The 18222-nt window shown below is 38.4% G+C and overlaps 1 protein-coding gene across 1 annotated transcript; it reads right to left on the reverse strand.

The window, feature by feature from the left end:
* Positions 1–4154: 4154 nt before the first annotated feature.
* LOC130918419 (elongation of very long chain fatty acids protein 4-like) lies at positions 4155–15375 on the reverse strand. The gene is made up of 8 exons (XM_057840103.1): positions 15273–15375; positions 15027–15091; positions 14502–14701; positions 14192–14272; positions 14060–14116; positions 10993–11107; positions 9155–9282; positions 4155–6148 (listed from the first exon to the last, which is right to left on the reverse strand). Exons 1-8 carry the CDS (start codon positions 15275–15277, stop codon positions 5984–5986), a joined length of 816 nt encoding a protein of 271 aa, XP_057696086.1. The 5' UTR covers positions 15278–15375; the 3' UTR covers positions 4155–5983.
* Positions 15376–18222: the final 2847 nt, after the last annotated feature.

Genomic DNA, 18222 nt, shown 5'->3' on the forward strand with positions numbered 1-18222 from the left:
AGCTATCCATGGATAGAAAGACTTGTAGTTCTTAAAAGATAAATGTTAGTACAAGTTGTAGAAATGTTATATTAAAACTAGGGCTATCAAAATTATCGCGTTAACGGGCGTTAAATTTTTAAATTAATCATGTTAAAATATTTGACACAATTAACGCAGATGCCCCGCTCAGAGAGATTTAAATGACAGTACACAGTGAAACACTCACTTGTTGTGTTTTATGGAGTGTTGCCGCACTCTGCTGGCGCTTTTGTGCGACTGATTTTATAGGCTTCAGCACCCATGAGCATTGTGTAAGTAATTATTGACTTCAACAATGGCGGGCTACTAGTTTATTTTTTGATTGAAAATTTTACAAATTTTATTAAAACAAAAACATTAAGAGCAGTTTTAATATAAAATTTCTATAACTTGTACTAACATTTATCTTTTAAGAACTACAATTCTTTCTATCCAAGGATTGCTTTAACAGAATGTTAATAATGTTAATGCCATCTTGTTGATTTATTGTTATAATAAACAAATACAGTACTTATGTACAGTATGTTGAATGTACATATCCATCTTGTGTCTTATCTTTCCATTCCAACAATAATTTACAGAAAAATATGGCATATTGTATAAATGGTTTGAATTATGATTAATTGCGATTAATTACGAGTAGTTAATTTTTAAGCTGTAATTAACTCGATTAAAAATTTTAATCATTTGACACCCCTAATTAAAACCCCTCAATGTTTTCGTTTTAATGAAATTTGTAAAATTTTCAATCAAAAAATAAACAAGTAGCTCGCCATTGTTGATGTCAATAATTACACAATTCTCATGGTGCTGAAACCCATAAAATCAGTCGAACCCAAGCGCCAGCAGAGGGCGACAAAACAAAAAAACACCAGTAACAAGTGGACATCACACTGTGCTGTCATTTTAATCTGTTTGAGCGGGGTATGTGTGTTAATTGCGTCAAATATTTTAACGTGATTAATTAAATAAATTAATTACCGCCCGTTAACGCGATAATTTTGACAGCCCTAATTATTATGCAGTTTTTATTTCAAAATGCTGTTTTTTCATTTATTTAATTTGGACCCTTTTGGGGTTCCATACAAACTTGGATCCTTTGCTCATGGAAAGCCAACCGGTGTTTGGGAAGTAGGCATGTGCCAGTATGACATTCTGACGGTACGATAACCTGAAGCAAAAATATCACGGTATTGCAATTACAGCTCTAAAATTTGTTACTTTGAGAGATCTGGTTTAAAAAAAAAAAAAAAAAAAAAAAAAAACAAAAAAAACAACAAACATTTCCAATGAACAGGATTTTTATTTTTCAAAACATATTAGCAAATTGGAAGATAAGTATAATCTTAAATTAAAGTAATTTAAAAAATAACAAAATATTCTAAAGAAAATTCATACAGTGGGGAGAACAAGTATTTGATACACTGCCGATTTTGCTGGTTTTCCCACTTGCAAAGCATGTAGAGGTCTGTAATTTGTATCAAAAGCTCTCTTCAACTGTGAGGGACGGAATCTAAATACAAAAAAAACAAAAATTATGGTGTATGATTTTTAAACAATAAATTTGCATTTAATTGCATGAAATAAGTATTTGATACATCACAAAAATCTAACTTTATTTGGTACAGAAACCGATCCATGGATAGAAAGACTTGTTCTTAAAAGATAAATGTTAGTAAAAGTTATAGAAATTTTATATTAAAACCCTTCTTAATGTTTTCTTTTGAATAAAATCTGTAAAATTTTCAATCAAAAAATAAACTAGTAGCTCGCCATTGTTGATGTCAACAATTACACAATTCTCATGGTGCTGAAACCCATAAAAACAGTCGCACCCAAGCACCAGCAGAGGGCGACAAAACACAAAAAAACACAAGTAACAAGTGGACATCACACGGTGCTGTCATTTTAATCTGTTTGAGCGTGGTATGTGCGTTAATTGCGTCAAATATTTTACCGTGATTAATTTGATAAATTAATTACTGCCCGTTAACGCGATAATTTTGACCGCCCTAAAAACAAAACAAACAAAAAAAAAAACAAAAAAAAATGACGAGACGCAGGCTTTATAAAGTCAAAATTGCATAAGTTGAGTCCGTCGTAACCTGCAGACTACCTGTATTTTGAAAAACATCTGTGTTATAATCAGTGTTGGGAATAACGCCGTTATAAATAACGCCATTACATAATGGCGTTATTTTTTACAGTAACGGGGTAATCTAATGATTTTTTCCACCGTTAGAACGCGGTTACCGTTACTGACGGTCAAAAGCGGTGCGTTACTTACTCTGAATAAATTGAAGAAACTACCAGTCGTAGCGAGTCTACTCTGCTCTGTTTATTTGTCATCCAAGACTTGGGGTGCGTTCAGGTTCGAGAATAGCGCACGTGTTTTGTTTTGTGCTTTTTCTTAGCAAAGATATATCACACAGGACGTGCTGGCACTCTGTTTCTTTATTAGCACATATAACTTTAACATTAAAACAAACGTACGGCTCTCGGCAGGCCGTGTCTCTAACTCACTCCCGCGTCATGTGAGCAAAACAATATTGGCGCCGTGTGCACTTTAGGGTGCCTCGGATAATTCTGTATCAGAATATTACAGCATGTACCTGCTCATTCAATTAGACTATGCTTTCCAAAGCTTGCTAGCCTGAATGCTAGCCTCGTTCCCATCCACCACTGTCAGCCAGCAAGAACGCTGCTCCCATCTTGAGGACGGCCGACGCTTTGAGGGTGACGGGAGGAATAGGGGGACGAGGCTACCTGAATGCACCACCTGGATAGATCCTATGGAAGTGATTGTGATTGGCTGAGGGTTAGAGTCGTGTGTCATGGTAAGGCAATCAGAGCCGGTGTTTTCACACACAAACCGGAAAAGCGCGTGCGACAAACACACACACGCAAACCAGATGCAGAGGGATATGATGGCAGAGCATTCAGAGGAAAATTTGTCCTTTACGGGGTGGAGATATAAACACTATTTCAAGTCAAAATACTTAAAGTACAGTAGGCTATGTCTTCTTGACCAGTTGTGTCAGGTAGTGAGTTAGATTTAATTGATTAACCCTTTAAGGTCTGGGCCTATTTTGTCTGATTTTGCATGCCCTTGAAGTTGCCTTTATATTTCAAAGACAGAATTGTTTACGATGGCCTGGTTTGGTCCCTTTTTTTGTGACACCTTGAACTTCATGTCCAAACTGTTGTTTCCTTCACTGACCAATTATAAATCATAATTTTGGGCCCAAAAAGACCAAAAATTCCAAAATCATTTTGTCAAAATTTTTAATATTGATGTCCAATTGACAACCAAACATGCGTAACGAACCGTTTTGAAACTTTGTAATATTTATTCAACATGTTAGGATGAACATTCAACCAAAAAAATTTAGAATAAATAGTCTTTTATTTGACAATTCAACATAAACAACAGGTATAGCCATAGGCGTTTTTAGCCTTTATACATGCTCTAGTCAAAACAGGTTATATACAGCAGACCAAACAGTGAAGAACAGTGAAAAAATATACCATCTAACACAAAAAGTGTTTAGAGGCCATCTCTTTATGAGTTTAGGTATTGCGGCCCATCACCTGATGAAAACTATGTACACACAATCAAGCTTCTTGAACACACATTTATATACACAAATTGAGAAGACTGATTGTGGGGAAAAAAAAAATATATATATAACATTGGGGAAAAAAAGTCTTTTCAAAAATATTTACAATAAACAAGTTAAATTTTTTTCAGGCATGCCACTCCGAAAAGCAGTTTCGTCCTGGAATTAGGCACAGGGCTACATCACAGCCCACACTTCCATGGGGTGTCGGTCCTCTTTCCACCCTTCCATTTTCATTTCACTTTACTTTCATTGTCACTATAAATGTACATGAAACAAAAGTCAGTATTTATGAAAATAATAAAGTATAAAATAAAAATATATACAGCAATAAATAATAATGGAAATCTATATGTATGACAATAGAAAGAATACCGTAGCTGAATATGTGCTACATCCCTAATCTTCATATAGAAAGAAGACCACAAATTATACTTTGATCTGATATGCACATTTTATTATTACATACACAAACACGCACTTATATTGCATCAAAATTAACTTTGTCTTGCAATATCAAAAGAAACTTTTACAGCATTAAAAAAAAAAAAAAAAAAGCGAGTTGGCTTACCTCTGCTCGTCGATGGCGTCACCCACGTGTTCAAATCCGTCACTATCTTCACTCGAGGACTCTTCCGAAGAAGACGATGATGACGAATTTGGACCACCCTCTTCCTCAAGTTGATCAAAAAGCACAATTGCTTGCGCTAAATTTAGTTTTCCGTTCATCCTCAAAGTCACACAAAGTCGCTCGCTCGCTTGCTTGATTCAAACGGCCGTCGCTCGCCCCCTCGCTGCTTCAGAACACTCCTGCCTCTCGTTCGGTGGAACCTCGCACGGCAGTTATATTTATAAAAAAAAAAAAACGCATTTTGTGCTTCCACTGTGACTTCGAAAGGGTTCGTTTGATTTGTGTTTTTTTCATGGAGCTTCCGTTTTCAAAAAGGACAAGAAATGATGGAAATATAGACATAAACAAATGATCCATGCAGCGTTTTAATGTTTTTTTGAGAGGACAATAAAACTATAAAACTTAAATGACAATATCTCACGTTTTAGTTGGTCGATTGACTTCAAATAACAACGAGAGTAAACCGCAACTTCCGCACTTTAAAACGAGACCAACCAACGGCATGTGGGTGACGTAATTAAAACGCGAGGGTGCTTCAAAGACGACGTGCGCTGAGGACGCGCCGGCGCGTCCTTCGACTCTCAAGGGTTGAATTCACTTTACTATATTGTTTACTGTTTATTTTTGCTGCACTTCAAGTGTAGGATAAATCTGTTGCTGGTGAGGTGCAATAAATATAACAAGGTTCTATTACACAACTACCTGTCTGTTCATCTCTATTCAACTGACTCGAATACTGCTCAGAAAATTTCAAATTCTTTGACATACAACAACTTCTTTTTAAAGTAACGGAAATAATTACTTTCCCTGGTAACTAGTTACTTTTACTATAGAGTAATTCAGTTACTAACTCAGTTACTTTTTGGAAGAAGTAGTGAGTAACTATAACTAATTACTTTTTTAAAGTACCGTATTTTTCGGACTATAAGTCGCAGTTTTTTCATAGTCTGGCTGGGGGTGCGACTTATACTCTGGAGCGACTTATGTGTGAAATTATTAACACATTATTATATCATTTTACTTTTATTTACATTTATTTTGGTGTTTTGAAGTGCCACTGATGGTTTGGTAAACTTGTTAGCATGTTCTTTATGCTATAGTTATCGGCATAACTTAATAGCTATGTTACGTTAACATACAGGCCACATACGCATTTCGTTTTTCAATCATCATGTAACAATATCATACTGCACACTTATTCAGCGTGTTGTTCTCTATTGTATTTTTATTTTAAATTGCCCTTTCAAGATGACATATCTGTTCTATGTGTTGGAATTTATCAAGTAAATTTCCCCCCAAAATGCGACTTATATGTTTTTTTCCTCTTCGTTGGGCATTTTATGGCTGGTGCGACTTATGCTCAGGTGCGACTTATAGTCCGAAAAATACGGTAACGTGCCCAACACTGGTTATAAGAGTGTATCGAATTATATGTATTGAAATTACAATCATTTTTGGAGGCAAAAAAACAATAAAACAGGTATTAGAAGCACCAATAAACACAACACTTTTGAATGTTTGCCATTTTCTCCATTCAAGTAATAAATATCTGAGTGAAACATGTCATCAAATCTTTGTTGTTTTCATATTGTATCAGTTCAGATTCTTGATTTTCAAAGAAAACATCAGCCCTATAGTGGTGAATATGAACACATGAGACTTCATTCATTCTTTTTCCGTTCCCAGCAATGGCTTTACAAATGATTCTGTCTTACTTCTGCTTCCTCTTGTCGAGGTAGCTGCGATAATAGAAGTTAATAAAGAGGACGATGAAGATGCTGGTGTGACCAAGCATCACCAGATTGCTGATGGTCGGGAAGTCGCACCGGATGAGAAGGTTGTGGCTTGTGTGGATGAAAACCAGCACTAACTGGAACTGAGGAGGAGAGTTTAGTGTGAGAGGGTGTAAATCAGGGAACCTTTTTGGCTGAGAGAGCCATAAACACCACATAATTTTAAATGTGATTCAGTTAGAGCCATATAATATGTTTAGAACTAAAAATACAAGTAATGTGTGCATTTTGTGTCATTTCAACACTTTTGAAGTATACGTCTCAACCAGTCTCTGAATTCTTTTAAATAACACAGTTATGCTGTTGCTAATCAATGATGAGTATTTCTTACTATTAATGCGACTTGTGGTTCTGCGTGGTTTTGCTGATGGTTTTGTAGTCTGGTTCATACTTGCAGGCGTTGAGAAACTTATGCACGGAACACCATCAGTGCATACTAGGGGTGCAACGGTTCAGTTAGCCCACGGTTCGGTTTGAACCTCGGTTTTGGGATCACGGTTTCGGTTCGGTTTGCGTTTTGCTGTCTTTTTTTTTTTTTTAACTGCCTTTATTTTGCTTTTTAAAAAATGAAATAAACACTTAAAATGTAAACATTTTCGACTGTTAAAATGCCTCTTAGCTCTTTGGCTAGTGTAGTGACTGACTACTGAAATACACACACAGTAGTAAAAAAGTTACTTGGCAAAGTAACTGGTGATACCTTTCATGTTTTTTTTTTTTTCATCAAAAAAAACAAACAAGCAAACCCAAAAACTTAGTAACCTTTGCTATGTTTGGAGATCATTTTATGTTGTGAATCAACCATTAAAGTTGATAAAATTGCTCCCGTTTTTGCATTAGTTCCCTTCTGTCTACTTTCGACATGTGAAAATTTAAAAACTGTTTCATCCTTTAAAGATAGACTCAAGTCAAGATTTTGCCGATTTACGAGTATTTTAGATAAAAAGTTGCTTCGTTTCGCTCGTAAGGTTTATTACAACAGAGCCTTTCTGAGAAGTTTACTGCTCTAAAATGGCGGCTGTTTACTAACGCTACCGAGTCTGTCATTTCGCATGTAGTTCTATATGCATGCGATATCTAGGCGTAGATTTTATGTTGTCGGCTATGTCAAGTAATATTGGAGCCACCGAGCCTAGCATCGCGTTTGCTGCAGCGTCTCAACACTCTTCCCTCTCCGAGTCTCTGACTTTTCTCGCGTCATTCAACCAACGCATTGTCCCATTGCAGAAACGGTGACCAAATCCGAACGGATGAAAAAAAAAACGTAATGCACGAAAAACGTGCAGATTTTGAACATAACGTACGGCGTACACATTTAAAAATGAGTGCTCACTTGTACAAATTACGACGAGACCGTACAATTGGACAGGTATGAATTATAGTGGACTGTCACAGTTAGGTAGTAGCACTCTGTTGCACAGGACGTCCAACTTCAGTGGTCAGGGCGAAACTATGTGCTTTAGCGAAATCATCTTCGATGGCTTTGCGTGTCATTTCATAAATGTCGGGGATTACGTTGTTGGAGAAATATGTCCGCGAGGGAACAATGTAACGCTGGTCAAGCGTTGCAAATAAATTAACGAAGCCCGCCGCGTGTTTTCACTGGTGTCATCTTCGGGGTTGTCCTACCCTGAGAAAGTGATATCTGTGGGTGATGCCGGCTGAGGTGCCGGAGTCATGTTATAAAAGTGTTGCCATTAGCATGGGGAACAAGCGCTGAGAAATGCTTGCAAATTTTTTTTTCTTCAATATTTTCTCTCCCTCCGCATTGAAGTCCACGGGGAAACCAAAATGTTGCCACACCGCAGATTTGAAAGAAGCCGGTGCTTCCTCAAAATTCGGTCTCTCCACTCCTCTGCTCGCCATAGCTATTTGTTTTCTTTCTTGTTTCACTTTCACTTCGCTCGTAAGCGAGAGAGGGTGTTACTCGGCTTCTATTACACAGGTGCTTGACAGCGATCGGACATTTACTTGCGGGGCGGGAATTTCTCCACAGCGGTGCTTCACGTCACACACAGGCACACAGAGCTCGATCAATTCATTCCACAAGCGTTACAGTACAGTACTGTACTGTATGATTATTATTTGTTTATTATTATATCATTGTTATTCTGATTTTTATTCATATATTTTATGTTTTGCTCTTTGTAATTTCTATCCTGTAATTGCTTTACATCTATATTTCTAAAGAATTCAGGGATTAAAGCATTTATTCACAAGAATTTTCAGCGGAAAAGCTCTGTTTACATATGGCGTCCGCCACATTGACTGACAGACTAGTGAATAGACCAGACCTAACTATTCCACATCGGGCCTCTGTGGGGGCTGGATTTCTTTCCAACAAAACAGGACGAAACGTGTACCAATCTGGTGTTTTCCAAGTGTAATCAGTTGATTGTAGTCAGGTGCTGCTTGTTTTAGCAGAAACCTCATTGGTTAAACGGTCTGGTTTCGACCGGTAGGAACAAAAACCAGGACCTACAGGGGTCCTTGAGGACCGGTTTGGGAACCACTGGACTAGATCAACAATGTAGGCCCCCTATGAATCGGCCCCGCACACCGTCAATATCATTATGAAATCTATGACATAACTCATTCCACATGGCTGAATCCGGCGGCTCCCTGTTGAGACCAACATAATCTCAGTTTTTGTTTCAGCTAATGTTTTTTTAATTCATCCGTAATTTTGTTTATAGTTATATTTCGCCGTTTTTTTGTAGAAATATGTGTTTTAACCTTTTGTTAAGAGTATTGCAAAAAAAAAAAAAAAAAAAAAGAGAGAAGAAATGTTAGCATTTTTTAGCACTTAAGCCAGCAGACTTTTGCTTTGCAAGTAACCCCATTGTTTTTTGTTGTACTTAGATTCTTATTTATTTACTTATTGTTTTAAACCATTTGACTCGATTATTCGAACTAACTAGTTCATCGATTAAGCAACTACTAAAATAATCGATAGCTGCAGCCCTACTTCCAGGAATTACTGTACACTCACGAATAATCACCCAAATCGATCTCAAATTTTTCGCCATCAATGATCACAATAATTTCATCGCTCAGCCTTAATTCTCGGTATCAATTAATTTACTCACCAGCTGCAGAAGGGTGAGGTATGACTTCCACCACAGGTACTTCTGCATGTGAGGGCCAATAGCAGCCAGGCCGTAGTAGGCGTACATCACAGAGTGGACAAAAGTGTTGAGCAGGCCCATGAAGAAAGCTGAAATACAACATATTTGAGTGAAAGTCACAAGACTATTCAATGGAAAGTGAAAATAAAAGAGCACATACAGTGGGGCAAATAAGTATTTAGTCAACCACCAATTGTGCAAGTTCTCCTACTTGAAAAGATTAGCGAGGCCTGTAATTGTCAACATAGGTAAACCTCAAACATAAGACAGAATGTGGAAAAAAAAAAAACAGAAAATCACATTGTTTGATTTCTAAAGAATTTATTTCCAAATTAGAGTGGAAAATAAGTATTTGGTCCCCTACAAACAAGCAAGATTTCTGGCTCTCAAAGAGGTCTAACTTTTTCTAACGAGGTCTAACGAAGCTCCACTCGTTACCTGTATTAATGGCACCTGTTTTAACTCATTATCGGTATAAAAGACACCTGTCCACAGCCTAAGTCAGTCACACTCCAAACTCAACTGTGGCCAAGACCAAAGAGCTGTCAAAGTACACCAGAGATAAAATTGTAGATCTGCACCAGGCTTCGAAGACTGAATCTGCAATAGGTAAAACACTTGGTGTAAAGAAATCAACTGTGAGAGCAATTATTAGAAAATGGAAGACATACAAGACCACTGATAATCTCCCTCGATCTGGGGCTCCATGCAAGATCTCACCCCGTGGCGTCAAAATGATAACAAGAACGGTGAGCAAAAATCCCAGAACCACAAGGGGGACCTAGTGAATGACCTACAGAGAGCTGGGACCACAGTAACAAAGGCTACTATCAGTAACACAATGTGCCGCTAGGGACACAAATCCTGCACTGCCAGGCGTGTACCCCTGCTGAAGAAAGTACATGTCCAGGCCCGTCTACGGTTCGCTAGAGAGCATTTGGATGATCCAGAAGAGGACTGGGAGAATGTGTTATGGTAGAGATGAAACTAAAATAGAACTTTTTGGTAGAAACACAGGTTCTCGTGTTTGGAGGAGAAAGAATACTCAATTGCATCCGAAGAACACCATACCCACTGTGAAGCATGGGGATGGAAACATCATGCTTTGGGGCTGTTTTTCTGCAAAGGGACCAGGACGACTGATCTGTGTAAAGGAAAGAATGAATGGGGCTATGTATTGAGAGATTTTGAGCAAAAATCTCCTTACGTCAGCAAGGGCATTGAAGATGAGACGTGGCTGGGTCTTTCAGCATGGCAATGATCCCAAACACACAGCCAGGGCAACAAGGGAGGGGCTTTGTAAGAAGCATTTCAAGGTCCTGGAGTGGCCTAGCCAGTCTCCAGATCTCAACCCCATAGAAAATCTGTGGAGGGAGTTGAAAGTCCGTGTTGCCCCAAAACATCACTGCTCTAGAGGAGATCTGCATGGAGGAATGGGCCAAAATACCAGCAACAGTGTGTGAAAAGCTTGTGAAGAGTTCCAGAAAACGTTTGGCCTCCGTTATTGCTATCAAAAGGTACATAACAAAGTATTGAGATAAACTTTTGGTATTGGCCAAATACTTATTTCCCACCATGATTTGCAAATAAAATTCTTTAAAAATCAAACAATGTGATTTTCAGTTTTTTTTCCACATTCTGTCTCTCATGGTTGAGGTTTACCCATGTTGACAATTACAGGTGTCTCTAATATTTTCAAAACTTGCACAATTAGTGGTTGACTAAATACTTATTTGCCCCACTGTATAGTACAGTACTGCCACCTAAATCAACGATCGAGTAATTTGACAAACACCTACACTGTCCGCCGGCTGTGTACTTGACCACAAACCGCCAGTTTAAGACCATGGTGGTGTGGTGGAAGACGTGAAGGAAAGTCAGCTGGTTGTTCTTCTTCCTCAGGATGAAAAAGAGCTGCTCGAAACAAGAGAAAGCGGAATTTTTAAAAATGTAATCGTTTTGAGTATAAAGTTGTCCGACAATGACTTTTTAACCGATATTGTCCAACTCCAAAAATTTCGATATCAAACCAATACTAGCATGCAGTCATGGACTTAACATATTATGGCTAATTGTATTGCGATGCGCCACTGGATGCTTTAATAAGGATAAATGTAACAACTTCAAGGGTTTTCCAAATAAACATTTTGTGAAAAATAATAAAACAACTTCAGCTGAAGTCATGGAAAAAAAGCGCCTACAGTATATTGGACCACAATTTATTGTTGAAATCAAAATAGTGCAAATATCAGTTTTTTGGGGTAAAGTGCAGATGCAAAGTGCCAATACAGGTAGTGCCCGGATTACGACGTACTCAATTTACGTCATTTCGACTTTACGACGCGTGTCTCGTCCGGTGTTTTGTCTTCAGTCATATTTTTTCTTTTTTTTTTTTTTTTTTTTGTCGCGTAACAGTGTCTCGTCCGCCACCTCTCAGCATTGATGGTAAGTACTGTAAATTATTTTTTAATTTGTTATTTATTAGGTCTAATTAATATATATGGTTGATCTCTATAGTAATTGCTATAACTATCTGGTATTTCTTTATACAGACTTTTAAAGCCATTTTAAGTTGTGTTACTCTTATATAAAAAAATAATTAATCGGGATTTTATAAGGGAACGACTTTGAATTTTTTGATGCCGCTGCTCATGGAGACTCATATAGGGCTATGGTAGGTACCAGTTTTGGTTTTAGGTCGGTAGCAGCTTTGGTTTTGAAAATATTTCAAGTCTTTGAAAATAGGCCCCCTACGAATCTGCCCCATTTCCCGTGTCATGTCAATAGGTTATGAAGTCTATGATCAGAGTTAGCATTACATTAAACTGAACTTGCTAACCCGCAAAACTCCAGTAGGAAGCTGAGTATAAGTCAATACAGATTTAATTTGCATTGATCATTTAGCCTATCAATTAATTAGGTTCATATTCCTGTTTGGTCTAATTAATACCCAGTCCTCAGCAAAAAGTGTTCATGCAGGTTATGCTGTTATATCGACCCTATCACTGTTGAGACGAAACCTACACCCTTGTCTGATATCATCTTAAAATGCTTTTATCGACCGATATTTTCGGGTAGCCGATAATATTGGAGAACTCTAGTTTTGAGTACTTCTTGGGTTTATTCGGTTGTACAAACCAAGTTTTGTTTTGGTTTGTACAACCGAATAAACCCAAGAAGTACCAAGCACCAACTATACAGTGGGGCAAATAAGTATTTAGTCAACCACCAATTGTGCAAGTTCTCCTACTTTTTTTTTAGGTAGATTAGAGAGGCCTGTAATTGTCAAAATGGGTAAACCTCAGCCACGAGAGACAGAATGTGGAGAAAAAAAAAAACAGAAAATGACATTGTTTGAGTTTTAAAGAATTTATTTCCAAATTAGAGTGGAAAATAAGTATTTGTTCACCTACAAACAAGCAAGATTTCTGGCTGTCAAAGAGGTCTAACTTCTTATAACGAGGTCTAACGAGGCTCCACTCGTTCCCTGTATTAATGGCACCTGTTTTAACTCATTATCGCTATAAAAGACACCTGTCCACAATCTCAGTCAGTCACACTCCGAACTCCACTATGGCCAAGACCAAAAAGCTGTCGAAGGACACCAGAGACAAAATTGTAGACCTGCAACAGGCTGGGAAGACTGAACCTGCAATAGGTAAAACGCTTGGTGTAAAGAAATTAACTGTGGGAGCAATTATTAGAAAATGGAAGACATACAAGACCACTGATAATCTCCCTCCATCTGGGGCTCCATGCAATATCTCACCCCGTGGCGTCAAAATGATAACAAGAACGGTGAGCAAAAATCCCAGAACCACGTGGGAGGACCTAGTGAATGACCTACAGAGAGCTGGGACCACAGTAACAAAGTCTACTATCAGTAACACAATGCGCCGCCAGGGACTCAAATCCTGCACTGCCAGACGTGTCCCCCTGCTGAAGAAAGTACATGTCCAGACCTGTTTGCGGTTCACTAGAGAGCATTTGGATGATCCAGAAGAAGACTGGGAGAATGTCTTATGGTCAGATGAAACCAAAATAGAACTTTTTGGTAGAAACACAGGTTCTCGTGTTTGGAGGAGAAAGAATACTGAATTGCATCCGAAGAACACCATACCCACTGTGAAGCATGGGGATGGAAACGTCATGCTTTGGGGCTGTTTTTCTGCAAAGGGACTAGGACGACTGATCTGTGTAAAGGAAAGAATGAATGGGGCCATGTCTCGAGAGATTTTGAGTAAAAATCTCCTTTCATCAGCAAGGGCATTGAAGATGAGACATGGCTTGGTCTTTCAGCATTACAACGATCCTAAAAAAACAGCCAGGGCAACAAAGGAATGGCTTCGTAAGAACCATTTCAAGGTCCTGGAGTGGCCTAGCCAGTCTCCAGATCTCAACCCCATAGAAATCCTGTGGAGGGAGTTGAAAGTCCGTGTTGCCCAACGACAGCCCCAAAACATGACTGCTCTAGAGGAGATCTGCATGGAGGAATGGGCCAAAATACCAGCAACAGTGTGTGAAAAGCTTGTGAAGAGTTGCAGAAAACGTTTGGCCTCCGTTATTGCTATCAAAAGGTACATAACAAAGTATTGAGATGAACTTTTGGTATTGACCAAATACTTATTTTCCACCATGATTTCCAAATAAATTCTTTAAAAATCAAACAATGTGATTTTCTGTTTTTTTTTTTTCACATTCTCTCTCTCATGGTTGAGGTTTACCCATGTTGACAATTACAGGCCTCTCTAATATTTTCAAGTGGGAGAACTTGCACAATTAGTGGTTGACTTAATACTTATTTGCCCCACTATAAGTAGTATAGTGCGGATTGTTTACCAATATAATGATAAAAGGAATCCCTACCGTGTCACTGAGCTCGATGATTTTGGACAAGTAGAACCACCAGCACACCTGCGCCATCTATACGCACATGCAGAAGGTACTAATAAATAATACAGCAATTTTACACAAAATAAATTTGAAAAGGTCTCTCACTCTCATGGGTAGCGGTCTATCGCTGAAGTCTACTGGCTGACAGAGCAGGCTGTAGTTGGAAAGCCATGAAGTGGTCAAGAACTAGAAAAGGAGTTCAAATTGATATCACACATTCAGTGCCAATCATGTTAATTGATGTCCAATCCAAAATGGGCAAAGATGTAGCATAGTTGCCTTTTAAATAGGTGTCTTTAGTGTATTTCTATATGCACACTGAAACACAACTTTAGGATGCAAACATTGAAATGAAAGTTTCTGAGGTTAGGGGTTTATTCCTAACAGTAATCCTTGCTTTCATGACCAGAAGTACCTCATGGAACATGTAGACCGACAAGCCCACCATGGCCATGTTATAGAGAATGAGAAACTTCCGGAGGTCCACGGGTTCTCGGTGTCTCATGAGCCGTGGCCCCGCCCACACCATGACGAGGTACATTGTGACAATGGTGCCCATCTGGACTGGAGAGTAGACCAGCAGCCACTTGTCGGTTCTCTTGTCTGCAACCACGGCTGAAACAAAAATTACAAAAACGATCATTTGAGATAGGAGTGTTTCACGGTACAGGCTTGGTTATGGATGACTTCAACTCATTCGATGGGCGATAATGTAATTACTCATCCAACCAGTTTTCAAACCGAATGACATCATCTTTGCTACGAGCCAAGTTACGTATTGTCTAGCTTTTATAACTTTCATTCATTCATTTTCCGAGCCGCTTAGAATACAAAATATATATTTTTAACACATAGCTTGTATTTGGGTGTTAATCATGTCAGAAAACTAAACCAATATATGAATACACTTTATAAACAGTTGAATTTATAAGATGCTCACCTCCAATGTCCTCGAAGTTGTGGTCCACGAACATGATCTTCTCCCACACAAATGCCATTACCGACCTATCAGGGATAAGACTTGCATCATTCATTGTAACAGGTGTGCAGTGACAATAAATGATATTCATTCATTAAAAAGTACTTTTAAAAAAAGTCAATCACTGGGAGCTCCTTCCAGGTTAGATGACTGGAACATCTAGTGCCGTTAATAGTAGCCAAGAGTTGAGTGTAACGGTCTACAAACCTCATGTTGAGTTGGATCCCGGTGTTCTTCTACCAGTGCGTAAAGGATGCCACACTCAGCAGCTGCTCACAAGTTCAAAATCAACATTGGGGACAAGGAATGTAGAGGAACTAGGTTTGCATACTGTGCAAGCCGAAAAAAATACGTCATGGTAGGACAATGGTTCGTACACTGGGGGGTGCTAATTCTTGATCATCAAATTCTGAGATTGAAACGTGTGTTTTTTTTACCTTTGTCCGTCGGTGAAACCTTGACCAAACTATGCATGTAGAATTTAAATTTTCTAAATTTTGGTACACTAAAAATGCTTAACGTAATTTTCGAACTATAAGCCGCTTTTTTCCTTCATTTTGAATCTGGCGGCTGATAGTCCAGTGCGGCTAATTTGTTGATTTATTTGGGTTAATAGGCAACACATGCCTCCTAGTATGCATTGCAGCGCTACAGATGTAAATACCGTATTGATCCGAATATAGGACGGCCCTGATTATAAGACGACCCCCTCTTTTTCAAAACTCAAATTTGAAAAAATACTTTTTGAACACCAAATTAATTTTTATTCAGAAAATAATTACATCTGAAAAAAAATATAACAATATATTTGAGAGAAAAAGCATGTTATTTTGCCTCATTCAAATCTTAATATCTGAACTAGGGTTGTTCCGATGTTTTTTTGCTCCCGATCCGATCCCGATCGTTTTAGTTTTGAGTATCTGCCGATCCCGATATTTCCCGATCCGATTGCTTTTTTTTCTTCTCACGATTCAATTCCAATCATTTTCGATAATTTTTCCCGATCATATACATTTTGGCAATGCATTAAGAAAAAAATGAATAAAACTCAGACGAATATATACATTCAACATAGAGTACATAAGTACTGTATTTGTTTATTATGATAATAAATCCTCAAGATGGCATTTACATTATTAACATTCTTTCTGTGAAAGGGATCCACGGATAGAAAGACTTGTAATTCTTAAAGGACAAATGTGACTTTGTATATTGTGACTAAATATTGCCATCTAGTGTATTTGTTGAGCTTTCAGTAAATGATACTGTAGCCATGCCCAAATGCATGATGGGAAGTGGACCCATGACTGTGCGTAGTGCTACCAATTGATATATCTTCTCTGCGTTGGGAATTAACATAGTGTGTAAAGAAAAAGATCAATTACCACCTTGCTTCCCCACATTGCTTCCCACGATATTTCTAATCGTAGGGAGAAGGATGGTAAGGTCAATTAAAAAAAGGCTCCAAAGGCTTCCAAAATTCACTCTACTCATTTTACGCTGCCTTTTAGCTCTCTATATAGGTAAAACGGCGCTATTACAGATTGAGCGCGACAATGTGTGAGTGGGTCATACAGCGCATGCATCAATTGCGTTAAATATTTGAACGTGATACATTTATAAAACAATTAATTACCGCCATTATCGGGATAAATTTGATAACCCTACCTAAAGCCTAAACTAAAGACTCTGGATAAGTGTAACATATGTCTGTAACGTTAAATACAATTAGAAAACGACTTAAAGAAAAAGAAAAAAAATTTTTTTTTAAAGGCATGTCCGATATTTTTTTGCCGATTCCGATACTTTGAAAATGACGTGATGGGACCCGATCGATCGGGGGATGCCGATCGATCGGGACATCTCTAATCTGAACCTTTAAATATGTAAACTTAACTGTAATCACATTCGTAAATGAATGGCTTCTGGTTTTTGAAATGTAAATAAACAAATCTATTGTGATAAAACAACAAAATTGCAATTACTGCAATAACTATCAAAGTGAGGTCTAACTGTAACTGTAGTCTTGAAACAAATCTGAATAAGGAAAAACATTGCAATTATATAATGCAAACTGGTTAAACTTGAGAGTAGCTGAGATCTATCATGACTGAACATCGCTTCTATGATATCTGGCGCCATCTAGCACCGTGAATGGGTATAATGTCTAGACCGCGAATATAAGACGACCCCCACTTTTTCAGTCTTATTTCAATGCAAAAAACACAGTCTTATATTCGGGCAAATACGTTATGAAGGGGAAACGATATCGTCATCGCACACACCATATAACTGTTTGCATTAGTCTAACACATATATAGTCTAACACATACATATGGTACAGGTTTTCGTAGGCACCGTCTAACTGTTTGCATTAGGCTAACACACGTAATATAATTAATCAGGAAATGTGTATCATTTTCATATTTACGGTAGGACTACACTACTAATATAAAATAAATAGCACACCATAGTTTAATGAGAAGAAATAGAGATACACAATGCCGTCTTATCACAAGAGTGACGCACATACTCGGGGAATCTGCTCTCAGCAAACTCCAAGGACAAAGCGCTTTGTCCTAAAACAAGCACCACCAGCCCGGACAGCAAAGTTGATAGCGGGCGTCCCAATCCGCGCACGAACCTAAACCGCCCAAAACCGGCCACAGCGGGGGCGGCCCCAAAGCAACGCCCAGAAACGCCTTCGACGAGACCCGCGTCAGCAAAGACTTCAAAAAGACTGGACACTGAGATAAGACAGATTTTCTTCTGCTCGGAAACATGTAGCCTTGTTTTGGATCCAGAATTGTCCCTCCGTCGTCTGTTTTTGCCTTGTCTTTGACCATTGTCGACGAATAAATTGTCAACCTGTTTTCGGCGAGTGTTCTTCAAGCTTTTGAAACATGGAGTCAGTGTGCAAAGGGTTAACACAGGAACGCGCGGAGTTTAGCTTCCTCCTTTGCCTGGCTCCTCGGGGGAGTCAGCGACGGAGCACATTTCCGTTCTGTTGCCGGCCTCCCCGTGCAGTTTGGGCTGGGATGACTAAATTCCTTCAGTTAACAATCAAAATCCATGTTTTGTGCTAATTATTTATTCAGTTGCTGTTCCAGTTGTTTCATTAATTGTTTATGGTATTTGGAAACACTTTATTTGACAG

This window comes from Corythoichthys intestinalis, chromosome 7 (genome assembly GCF_030265065.1).
Source record: "Corythoichthys intestinalis isolate RoL2023-P3 chromosome 7, ASM3026506v1, whole genome shotgun sequence".
Lineage (NCBI taxonomy): Eukaryota > Metazoa > Chordata > Actinopteri > Syngnathiformes > Syngnathidae > Corythoichthys > Corythoichthys intestinalis.

Coding starts and splice junctions, on each gene's coding strand:
- LOC130918419 (XM_057840103.1), bottom strand. Junction 14,273..14,501: donor CGGTCTACATGTTCCATGAG/GTACTTCTGGTC, acceptor CTCCTTTTCTAG/TTCTTGACCACTTCATGGCT. Junction 14,117..14,191: donor ATAGACCGCTACCCATGAGA/GTGAGAGACCTT, acceptor ATGTGCGTATAG/ATGGCGCAGGTGTGCTGGTG.